At 45.1% G+C, this 12,502-nt stretch overlaps 1 protein-coding gene across 2 annotated transcripts in view; it reads left to right on the top strand.

Moving 5' to 3' along the window:
- LOC117004986 overlaps positions 1–12,502 on the top strand; it is a 32,306-nt gene that overhangs the window by 16,789 nt on the left and 3,015 nt on the right. For both annotated transcript variants that reach the window (XM_033076196.2, XM_033076197.2), the window contains exons 2-6: positions 1,612–2,606; positions 6,588–6,639; positions 6,740–6,842; positions 8,048–8,211; positions 11,992–12,237. In XM_033076196.2, the coding sequence (XP_032932087.1) occupies positions 1,612–2,606; positions 6,588–6,639; positions 6,740–6,842; positions 8,048–8,211; positions 11,992–12,237 (1,560 nt within the window). The remainder of the gene's footprint in view (positions 1–1,611; positions 2,607–6,587; positions 6,640–6,739; positions 6,843–8,047; positions 8,212–11,991; positions 12,238–12,502) is intronic.

Raw genomic sequence — 12,502 nt, 5'->3', positions numbered from 1 at the left:
TTCTATTAATATGTTTTGGTTTTATATGTGGGACTCCTAAGGCATTAGACAGAGAATCATATGTGTGTGGCAATGAATGTGGTTTCTTTTCCACTTGAGACTTCCAGCCATAGTCCAGCCCAGGTGCCTTAAATGAGCAGCCTGTAGTTTATTCCACTATAATTAACATAAGCTTTGATTTAGATGACACTTTTACAAGTCAAATATTGGATTCCAAATTGAATACAGAACACAGCTTCCACCCACGTTACTGTTTTGGTCCTTTTCTGTGGTCATCCTGCATCCACCCTGAAATCCCCCAGAATATGAGCAGCACCTGCTGGAAAACAAAGGTTGTGGAAAACAGGTCTGGTTTTTTTGTTTCTATTTAGGAGCTTTTAACATTTGGCATTGCATTTTTTTTTCTTTCCATTTCAATATAAGCCAAGGGGAGGAACCAAGAGAAAGAAAATCTGGAGTATTTTGATCTTTGTGGCTTTATATGGACTTCATAAGCTTCGTTTGTTCTACTGCCAAGTTCCTTTGTGTTTAAATAGATAACAGACCAAGACGACTAATCATTTCCAATAAAAAAACCACACCAAACCCAAAGCATTCCCTTTCTTTTCCAATTAATGCTTGTAAACCCATGCTCCTAGACAGGGCTTGTGACCTAAGCACTTCTGGCTTTGTTGTTTTTGGTTTTTTTTTCTTTCCCTATTCAAAAACAATTGCCTAAGGCACAGACTGGGCTCTGTGCTCTGCAAATTTATGAAAGAATCTTGAAAACAGGCTCTGAGAGTGGTTTTGGGAGAAGGTAGTTGTAAATACGATGTGCAAAAGCAGCCTCATGCACCTTTAGATGAGCACAGAATGGTGATTAGTGCCACCATTTATGGACTTCCTTCCTCCTTGGAGGCTGGAGGCTATTTGTGGAGAAGGAAGAAATAGCAGATTCACATGGAACTGTCAGTGTGTTATGTAAAATGCATGTTGGTTGCTGGTTTACTGGTGAGAGCTGGTATCTGCTGTCACTATTTTGAGCAGCTTTGCGCTTGAAAAAGACATGATTTGTCCAATCAAAAGTAGCTACATTTTACTGAAGTAAATAAGGCTGAATGTCCTTGAAACAGAAGATGAGTTGGTTGGATGAATCATGGGTGATCATCAATGCAAAGGTTCTCTTTTACATGGAAATGTTTTTGTAATGAAAATAACACAGAGTTTTAAATGCTGTGACACATTTTTCCTTTAGCTTCTGAAGATTTTTCTCACACAACCAACTGTTTAGGGCAACACATTTGTGTGGTCAAAAAGTTGTATGTTTGCCAACAGCACAAATTATCAGTAGTAGGAAGTGAGAATTATGTGAATTACTTATGTGGGTTATATTTCTCTTGGAGGTTGACTATCCAAACACTTCCACAGTCTCTAAGAGTGGCTTCCTGTATTAGATTGATGCTCCACAAAAGTAGCTAAGATTTGCACAAGCTTAATGAATTTCCCTGTCTTGGGGGTATCTGAAAAAGTCTCTGAAGGGAAAGGAAAGAGTCAGAACTTCCACTGGTCTGGCAGACTGCATCCTGGGTATAATCTATGGCAAGATGTAAGATTCTTTCTTTTATTTCCCAGGTGTATTACTCCTGTGGTGCAGTGGTGGAATCAATGGAAAGAGGCCTGATTTTGTCACCAGGTTTTCCAAACAACTACTACCCAGGGACACACTGTGTCTGGCAGTTTTTCATTCCCATGAGAACCCATCTCATCTTGGAAATATTTGACTTTGACATTTTTGAGAGCTCTACTGAAACTCCAACCCCCTGGGATGGCTTTTCAGCCCCTGCTACAACAGAAAATAAGGACATGCCTTCTCTTGAGGAAAACCTGGACTTTGCTGCCCACACCACAAAACCCTCTCTACAGACATCAACACTGAAAGTGGCTCAGAACTTGAGCAGCACCAGAGACCAGTCAAAAGACCTTGCTGGTCACCTGGATGAACTTCCAGGAACCATCTCAAAAAAAGATGAAGCCAAACAAGCATCTGAAGAAAAGCAGTGGAAGCAGATGAAGGAACCCAAAGGGCTTACCAAGGCTCAGCCAGAGGAGCTGCCGTTCCCTGCGGCTGGCAGTGCCTCAGTGCAGAGGCAGAATACCAGCGGCCTGGAAAGAGGAGAGGATTTGGAAGGGAAGATGTTGCTTGCCCACCTAGCTGCTAGTGAGAGAGATGAAGTCACAGCAGAGAGCTGGACTCTTCCCTCAACAGCACTGCCCATGGAAATGTCCTCCAGCCCGCAGCCGGCAGGGGATGTCTGTCCCCATGATGTGCTGTATGTTTCTGATCTCATCACGTTCTCCTCTCGCTTCTGCGGCCCAAATTCCCCTGTGAACAAGACCATGGTGTTTGGTTCCTCTCTGGAAATGGTTGAGGTGATCATGGAGCTGATCACCACCACGGACCGGGGCCGAGGCTTTGCGCTGCTGTTCGAGTACAGGAACATCACCGAGCCCGGCGCGGTGGATGCCGTGAGGCAGGAGAGGAAGGACAGCATGATGCTGCTGGCAGTTCTAACAGGGATCGTTGTCTTTGCTCTTGTTTTGCTCTCTGCCCTCTGTGTAGCTTGCAGGTAAGGTGATGCACACCACAGCCTTGGAAGCATGTGATGTTTTCCACAGGAAAAAGACCAGAACAGAGTTACATTTCCTTTGCTCTGCTAACTCCTGCTGTCCTTCTAATGTGCTAAAGTGGGTACAGAGGAAGTCAGTGCCACTCACTGCTCCTGCCCCAGGCTCCTCAGTTTTCTTTCCTGCTTCTCCAGCTCTGTACCTCAGATTTATTTTCTGTTTCCTGCAGAAATACCTGAACAGTCAGGACTTTCCTGGGCATTTTTTGTTTCAGAGGCAGTGGTGCCTTTGAACCTCAGCTTTTGGCTGATGGACAAAATCACCATAGAAAGATCATCCTTCCCTGAGTCTCCTGAGCAGGTTGAGCTGACAGTCACTGCATCTTTTCACAGAAATCCCACAGTTTGGCTCTAACCATCACTAGCACTCTGCAGAAAAGTAAATAATAACCAAAGTATTACCACATTGAATTAAGATTTAAAAATATCTTCCCATCTGTAGCATATTTTATCCAAGACACTGTGCAGAAATTTTAAATCCAATGCATTCAGTGTGTTAAGAAGTCATCTGCACATCCCTTTGGTGCTGGGGAAGAGCCCAGAGCCATGCTGCAGTACCTCTCATTGTTCCCAAATGCAATCCAAAACAATCCAGTCAAATGAGCAGATGGTCAGGCTGGGTTGTGGATTTCCAGGTCCTGATGCTAACTAGTTAAATGACTAAAACCAGACAGTTACACAAGCATGCCTCTCTAGTCAATTGCTTTTCTTTTATATATTTCTTTTCTCTATATCTATCCAAGGAACACTTCTCCGCCCCCCAGCATATGTTTGCATTTTTCTAACTCCCTAGTGAAAACATTTTTGTAGAAACAGTGATTTATTTCTCTCCCTTCCAACAAATTCAAAACAGAGCCCATGCTCCCCAGGTTTTTGTCAAAATAAACATCATTTTTCAAATGTTTTGACTTCAATGAAAACATCAGGTAAAGTGAAACAAACCCTTGCAGACTCCACTCTGGTGGCTGGGTATTGGCAGGAGTGTTCATTTCCCAGAGCCATCCTGCAGCTGCTCTGGTGTCTCCCCTCCTGCATCCCCTGCCTCATCCAGTGTGCATCCTCCAACCCCAGAGTCTCAGGATTGCCCAGACACCCCTCACCACTGGGGCTTGGCTTTCCTTGTCCTTATGGAGGCTGCATTTTAGCTCTGGCTGAATAAACACAAAATGCAGGCCAGTCACACAGGCACAGTGGGGAAGCTTAAATATCATCTCTGTTGCTGTATATATAGAAATTCCTGCATGCAGAGTCTGAGCTTTTTGTAGCTGTAAGAGTTAAACTTGCATGTGCTACATCTAACTAACCTTTTTGTTTTTAGAGAGCTCGCAGAACGCTAATTTAGACCAATTTTTTGCTAGCTTTAAAGGAAAATGTCTGGTGGAAAATGTCTTCCAGATACCAAATACTTTATTTTTATACCCTTTCCAATCTTCAGAAGAGACAGAAACAGGCTCCCTTTGCTATGGCAGCAGTCTGGGCTGATACACATGTTGAGTAGGCTGTTTTTGCTCCAATACCCCTATTTAATTTCACTGTAACGATCCATGAAGCAGAGTATTATTCAACCCAAAAAGTACACCAGCAATCTGAGGCTCCACTGGCTGAGATTTCCTCTGCAGAGCCTGTTTAGAAAGTCAGGCCATGCTGCTCACATTCACAGTTTGGCCTTTTGCTTGTCAGATGTTTACAAAATAAAGTTCTGCTCTTCCTGACCAACAGAAAAAAAAGTCCACAGGATTTCAGCCCCACACACTAATGTTTGTCTGTTCTGGTCACTGGGAATGCATCCTACCAGGGGTCCTATGGCACAGGATTAGGCTTGCTTCTTTTAATGCTGGTATTTATGCCTCTTCACTGCTCTATAACTCTTTTTTTTTTTTAAGAATATATCTATAACTCAGCCAGCTATTGACTGAACATAAATAGAGAGTATCCCTGCTCCTTTATCCTCCTGACAAGATGTTTACTATCCCAGCCTCCTGTATTCCCTGCATGCTGTTCCTGGGAAGCCTTGATTACACCTCTTTATTTTTTGTCAGACTTATAGCATTTAAGTGAGCCCAGGTGGAAGTGCTGAGTTACCTCACCTGTGTTGCATTGGAAGAATCTTTTCTCCCTCTTTACTGTGGTAACTGCTTCCAGGGTATTGGTCTCTGGCCCAGAACCACTGGCACTGCTTGGAGCTTGCCTTCTTCACAGCTGTGGGTTTTAATGCAGCTCAGAATAAGACTGCTGAGGCCATTAAGCACTAAGCATTAAACTTCTTTTAGATTGAGCCCATCAACCTCTATTTTATGCTTCTTGTCCTAAATAGGGGCTTGAAATCAGGTGTCAAATGTGTATTAGCCACAGTCTGTCCTCACTGCAGAAAATGTCAGGGTGGCACGAGGTGGGCTGAGGGGGGAATGATGGTGCTTTAGCAGTGCAGCACACTCAGAACTGGGAGCAGCCCCCAAGGCACAGGGACACTGTCCTGGCTGGACTGGCACTGCAGAGGATGCCAAGAGGAACCTGGAAGCTCTTGGCCTTGTAAACTTGCCTTCCCCTTTCTTTTCTCTTCATACTTTATTTATTCCTCTGGTACCAGGTTTAGCTAATGATTTTTTTTTCCATTTCTATCTGCTGCTCTTGCTCAGCTAAAAGTAGCAGGCTCTGCCTTGCCAGGAGTAGAAATGGGCAGGGATGGGCTTGGCACCCACTGCCACTCCAGTGCACCAAGTCAGCAGCAGTATCTGCTCAGGCTCATTGCATTGAGCAGGGCAAAGCTCTCTGGGGAAACTCCAAGTCTCTGCCACACTGCAGCTTTTGTTTGCTACTTGGGGAGGGAATGAAAGCTTCAGTTGTTAGTTGGCCAATAATTCTAATTACTTTTGGCCATGAAGCCTGGCTCGAGTAATGGGGGATTTTTTATTTTCTTTCCCAAGCCCCAAGAACAACAGATAGGTCCACCTTATTTAATTTTAGTCCTGTCCCATGCAGTCAAACTTTTGCTGTATGGTTGCAACCCATGAATTGCAAGTGCACTTTACATCTGCATAGCCTCCCAACCCTTGAGTGTACAGTGACTCCATCAGGCCTTCAGTGTTGCCTTCTCTCCCCACCCAAGCTGCCCTGCCAGTCACTGCCTGCTGCCCATCCATCACCTGGAGGTGAGAATTGGCCCAGTAACCTGGGTTGCATCCCATCAGCCTAATGCTCCCCCCATGTCTGCACCATCCCCAGGAGAACCATTGGGCACAGACTACACTTTTTTCAGTCGTTACTGTGTTCACCAGTGTCAGCCTTTCCTTGTGGTATCTTTAAGTCTTATTCATCCAAAAGCTTGTAGCACTAGTTGTTTCATAATCTCAGTTTTAATAAAAAAGTGAAAAAATGGCTAAGAACATGCATGTGTCTCCTTCAGCCAAGGGGCACGTTCATCCCTTCATCATCTGCCACAGCACTGCCTTTTAGTGAAACAGCCATACAAATGAACAGCATCTGATGCTCTCTGCTTGCTAAATATAACCCAGTATGCAGAATTAGCTATGCAGATGAAATATTCTGTCTAGCAGGATAAGAAGGATGTCACTGCCCAGACTGAAGGATCCCAGTCCTGCTATTCAGTTACTGATGTGAAAGAGCAGCTGTCAGGGGGGAGCCTGGTGGGACTTGGCAGAGGTCTGAGCTCTGCTCCTGCTTTTGCAGTGAGCATGGGAAAAAGATGACAGGTTCTTCTCTTCTTCAGCTGACTTTCCACCACATGAGCATATAATTTTCTCCCCTTGTTTACAGGCCTTGCTGCCTTGAGTCTTGGCAAGTATTTTGGATGCTCATAACCTGCTGGGTTCCCCTCGCAGGATGAGCAGAGCCGAGAACTTTCCTGCTGTGGATCTTTAACTCACTCGAGGGCTTGTTGTTGTTGTTGCTGTCTCTCCTTTTCAGGCAGAGAACGTGCCCCAAAAGGAGCTCATCCAACGCATGCAGTGACCAGGAGGTTAGTGCTAATGGCTTCAGCAATTTCTGTTTCTCTCTTTCATATTGGCTGTTGCACTGTTTATCTGACGATGTTTACTGGGGCATGTTCTGAGTTGTAGAACAGGATCCAGAACTCCACTGTGGATATCAATGAGCTCCAGCTGGTGGTGCCAAGCCGGGAGAATGAAAACAACAACCACTCTGTGAGCCGGGAGCAGGCGGGTAAGTGCGGGGCAGCGGCCGGAGCGGGTCAGGGCACCCCGGAGCCCCGGCCACTCATCACAGCTGGATTCTTCACTGCCCTCGTGCACAGCTGGAGAGCTGCCCCACAGCAGAAAGCCTTTGTTGTGGGCACTGTCCCTTGCTGCTCCCCCTCCCTGGTCGGGTAATTCCCCTGGCAAGGAGCTGACACAAGCACAGCTCCAGCGCGCTGCCAACACAAGCTGTCACAGCACATGGCATTGCAGACACTGGGTTAGCAGAGCAAATGTTGGGTTCAGGCTGCTACAAACAACTTACACAGCTCCATGAACTGGGGAGGAGTTTCACCTGCCTCAGGCCTAACTTTGTCCAGAAAGGATGGGTTTTACAATGCTCAGGTTGTCTTTGGCCAACTGCAGCTCCCAGAGCTCACAGTTTCTGTGGGTCTGTATGGATGGAGGGGCTTTGGGGGACATTGACCTCACTGTGCTTCCAGGAAAAAGCATCCCAGACAAGATGCAGAGAATGTCCCTTGCTGCAATTTTGAGTCACAACACATGAACTGTCCCAGTGGCCCTTTTGGTTGGTGGAGGCCTAACTTTATGTTGTGTTGTGACACCATCAGTGAACCACCAGCCACTACACACTCAGCTCTCACCAGGGTACCTCCTTAAAAAGCTAATTCTGTACTCCCAGCCATGACAGCTTCCCATCTCCTACTTGAGGAGATTGTGGCCAGAGTTCTCCTTGTCTGGACCTCATGACAGCCTTGGGGACACATGAAGACACACACACCCCTGCATGGCAGTCCCTGGAGCATCAGGCTGCTTGTAGGAGCAGCTTCACTGGGGTTCAACCAAAAACTACAGCTCCCAATATTAGCAGATACGAGTAAATAAAAACAAATGAGTTGAGCAAGTCCACAAGTTTCTGATCTGCAGCAAAACCTCGTGTGTTTAACACAAGGAATTTCAGTTCATGTGTGTTTTTATTAGAAAGCAGACCCAAGGGTGTTTCTCTTCTCCTCTTTTGTTTTGTTTTTAAAAGCTTGCAGTTTCAGGAGAGCAAACTGTTGACTTGAATTTTGTTCTGGCTGGTGTAACAGCCAGCCAAAACCCGTTCTAGATTGTCTGGGGAGGGAGGAATGAGGGTTTGTCATGGAGGAGTTAGAAACAGATGTTTTGGACTCTGGCAAGCAGTCTTTATTGATTTTCTTCCTTTCTCAGTCACTTCCTGCAGAGGCAGCACAGAACGGTCTCCTCAGGACACTGACCCAGATGTGCCCTCCTCCATCTCTGCAGTGACCACTGAGACTGGGAGTGATGAAGTGTTTATCATTTCTGCTGGACCTGGGACCAGTGGGCTGAGCTTTACCACCTACAGGATACAGGTACATTCCCCAGCATCTCTGGCAAGCTGCAGGATGTCCCTCTTGCACAGCACTTGTCATATCTGTCCATTTATGCCTAATGCCCACTTTCTACAAAGGCAGGGACTGAACCAGGCAGTTCTCCTACCCCTCAAGCTGATCTGCCATCAAATGATGTGGGCTGTGATCCCCTGAGCCAGTATTTTCCCAACTTTGGGAAGAGAAAATGCAGAACCCTACCTCCCCTCTGCCAGCAAATAATGGAGCTGTTTGCCAGCAGGCAGTAGGATCAACCTGCAGAAGTGTTAATTGGCAAAGCTGATGTTCCATTAAAATTACCACCTGTAGCAACTGAAAGACCTGGGAGTCAGACCTACTGCCCACCACTCCAAGTGATCAGGGAAGTTACTCAGCTCCTCAGTTCGGCAGAAAATGTCTCACCAATCTGATGTGAAAAATTAACAGTGTAGGTTCAAAAAAAAAAAATCAAGTATTTCAAGTGAAAGCACTGAGGCCCTCACAAATTCACAGACAGAAACCTGAATTGATTCAGCAGGTTCTTTCTCATTTTAGCTTTCCCCAAATTCCTGATCTTTAATTTGTTTAGGAACAGATGATGGCTCAGAAGCCTCAGGTCTGGCTGTCACCTCTCCAACCTCGAGTGAGTGCAGACAGAGCACATTCATTACAAGTGTCTGCTAAAGCCTTTCCCAGGTCAATACTCTCTTCTCCAGTGCCCTCTCTCTTTTTCCCACAAGAGGATAAACAACCAGCACAAGGAACTCACATGCCCAGGACAGGCTGTGAAATACTTCTGTCACAGTTTACAAAACAAAAGCATTCTGTATCCCTGCACTTGATTAGGAAATTAGCCAGGAGGCCAGGCTGGTCAGGAATTTCCTACACTGGTGTAAGACACGTGCTGAGCTTTTCCTCCAGCTGGCCACTCTGATGAACAGAAAGAGGGAAAGAAGGGAAAGCAGCTCTGGAGCCTTCCCTTGCCTGAACATTACCTGCAGCCAGACTGGGCACCCTTGGCCAGCACCTGCACTCCCTGGTCCTTTCCAGAGCAGAGAGCTTCACCTGCTGGCAGCCCCACACATACCCAGCTTCCAGGCAGGAGGGAAAAACATTTTCCTGCCCCTTTTCCCCACTTCAGTCAGAAGGAACAAATACACATAAATCCCCCATTTCTATTCTGATAGTGCTTCTGCAATCAATCTTCAGAGAACATTTATACATTAAAAAAATTTAAAAAGTGTTGAAACAGTGAAAGTAACCCAAAGAATTAAACACATTATTAAGTCAGGAAGCATACAAGTGAGGCAATATTCCCAACCAAATTCCTTAGGGAACAGAAAACCAAGCCTGCAAGCATGGCAGGGTGTTTTTTTTAAAAGCCCTGGGCCTTTCCCCACAGCTGCAGATCATCCTCTCCAGGGGTGTGGAAATTGAGCACAGCAGAGCAATTACAAACCTGCACTCAAACGGGTTCTCACCAGGCCACTCGATACTGAGGGTTCCTGGATGTTAGACATGCTTACAGCTGAATTTTTAGATGTGTATTTTTAGGGTGTGAAATGCTGCTGGCCAGCCAGCCTGCAGGCCTCCCAGAGGAGATGGAGCATGGCTTTGTGGCCCAGCACTAGGCAGTGGGATGAGAGATCTGCTGGAGCACAGCCCGTTCCTTGGCAGGAGCTGAGCAGTTATCCCCATGTGAAAACACGTGTGAAATCCTGAGCCTTCACAGCACAGTAAATAATGCCAGCAGACTCACCTCATGCAAAATGCTTGACTAGAATTTGTCAAGTTATAAGGAGCTTTCATTAAAAAAATTATCTTGATCTTTTCCCTCAGAAATTGTGTCTGGCTGCTTGGTCCTGTGCTGCCCACCAAGTGTGAGCCCCAGCTCTGCTGGGCCTGAGCCAGAGATTAACTGGCTTCTGCTCTGCAGCTTTTAAAACCTCTTTGAAGACACCAGTCTTGTGTTATGAGGGAAGAGCTGGGAGAGCAAAAAACCACCTCTGTGACTGGCACGAAGAAACAGAGGGTGGGATGGCTTTTGGGGAGATTCCAGGTGTCCTCCAGTAGAGTCATGGCTTTCTAAATCCCCTTTGGTTTAAGGCATCCTTCACCCTTTGGCTAACTTATGACTGTGATCTCTGACTGCTGTTCAGACACTGCAGGTTTCAGATGCAAAGGTTTGAGTGAAGAGTATGATCTTGGAAGTTTAACAAACATTTCTTGCCAAAACAAAAATTTCTTGCCGTTTTCAATAGTCTAGAAAATACATTCTTCATCTTCCCAGTTACTTCCAGTGTGTCTATCTCAAAACCAGTGACTAATTTTTACATCAGTTTGGAGGTATTTATAATAATATTAGAATAATAAATCCTAAGACAGTTTGAAGGGACCACTGAGGAGAAGACAGCTGGCTTAAAAATTTATAAATAAAGATTGTCCCTTTAAAAAAATCTTAGAGTAGGAGCTTAATATTGGAACAAACTTATCCAGAGCCTCATGCCTCTCCTGGCTTCCTACTGAGTTTCTTTTTCTGATCTAGTGCTAATTTCTTGCCTCTCTGCCCATCCACTTCCAATATGACACATTCACTAAATAGTTTCTTTCATTTGCAGAAACTTGGGAGATTCAGTTTCTCAGAAATAACAAATTACATGTTTCTGGTTCCTCAGGATTTTAAAATCCAGGACACTGTGGGATTTATTTCAGACACTCTTTAAGGACTGTGTAAACTCTGGGAATGTGGATTTTGCATTCTTCTCATGACAACTATATTTGCACAGCTGAAAATTAAAAATATGTATAGAGTTGTGTAACAGGAGCCTTAAATAACAGGTGATGTATTAGTAAGAATTAAAAAAGATTCATAGGAATGTCAGGGATTCTCTAACTTTTATGACTTTAAGCTCATATGAATATTAAGAACAAAAATTGTGATTTCAAATGCAACATCAGAACTTACATAGTATGGAAGAGATGTTTGTAGTTCATTCCCATGTCTGATCAACTCTGCTCATACACAGGGCTGGTGACAGCAGTTTGATGTAGTCTCACCTTCTGATGATGCCAATCTTATACCTGTCTGGATGTCCTGTTCTACTCCTAAAGCATGTTGTCCACCTGAAAAGCACTTTATATGTGAAATGCAAATCTCCTTGGCTCCAATCCAATTATTGTGCTTCTTGTTCTATTCAACACAGACACTGAAAACAGATAATTTCCTTTATCTTTATTTTTAATTATTTTTATTTTTTAATTCTTCCCTTACATAGGATAAAGGGCAGTACTTACTTCAGTCTTTTCTCTTGAACTGTGCATTTTTGGGACTTTTGAATCTCTCCTTGCTTGCTTCTGCATTTCTTTCAGCAGGCTCTATCCCCCTTAAGTTTTATTTCCCCAGACAGACACACCTGGAGCCTTCCAGGAGCCATGCAGAGTGGAAGAATTCTGTTCTACACAGTGAAGTGTACGACTCTGATCTGTCAAATACTTCCAGTAAATTAAGCTGTAGATATTTCATACATTTAGTGAGGGTTGTAGGATTATATCTTATGTAACTGAAATTTCCCACTTCAGCTTTAAACCCAAAACTGGGGGAGCAAGGTAAAACTCTCCTCCAGGAAAGCCAGCAAGCTTCAGGCAGCACAGTGGAAGAGCATTGTGTGTCCTCTGAGAATGACTGAACCAACCAGTCTCATGCACTAACAGCCTGTTTTCAGAGCGTTTCAACAACATTTTGATGAAAGATGCCTATAACTGATCTTCATTTACTCTTTTCAGGACAAAAACCTGAAGAGAAGTGTCACCAGCCCGGCCTCTGTGTCCGACTGGCTGAGCTCCCACGCCACGGCCGCAGGAGCAGACGCTGCTGAGAAGGGGAACGTGCAGCTGGAGAATCCCTGTCCCAGGCAGCGCACCTGGAGCGCCCGCACGTTCCACGACTTCCTGGCTCCCATACCACAGCTGCAGAAAAAATGGTGTAGCTGGAGCACCAACAGCCCCTTCACAAAGCTGGTTGACAGCAGTGTGAGTCTTGCAGGGAGGGGAGGATGTTGGGGTCTCAGCTCCAGGATTTCCCACTGTTCACTGATGGGACAGGTTTTCCCCTTGGCCAGTGCCTCACCTCTCTGTCCTGCAGTGCAAACACATCTCAGCCCATCTTCCTTGGTGTATGGGAAACTCTCTGGCCTAATTACATTGTAATTTAGCTAGGCTTTCCTAAAATATTAAGCAGCTGTATTTTCCAGCAGTTAAGAAATTATCCCCAGTCCAGAAGAACATTAAAAAATGC

This window comes from Catharus ustulatus, chromosome 18 (assembly GCF_009819885.2).
Source record: "Catharus ustulatus isolate bCatUst1 chromosome 18, bCatUst1.pri.v2, whole genome shotgun sequence".
NCBI classification, from domain to species: Eukaryota; Metazoa; Chordata; class Aves; order Passeriformes; family Turdidae; genus Catharus; species Catharus ustulatus.
The sequence above is the reverse complement of the archived record's forward strand: the minus strand, read 5'-3'. Positions and strand labels throughout refer to the sequence as shown.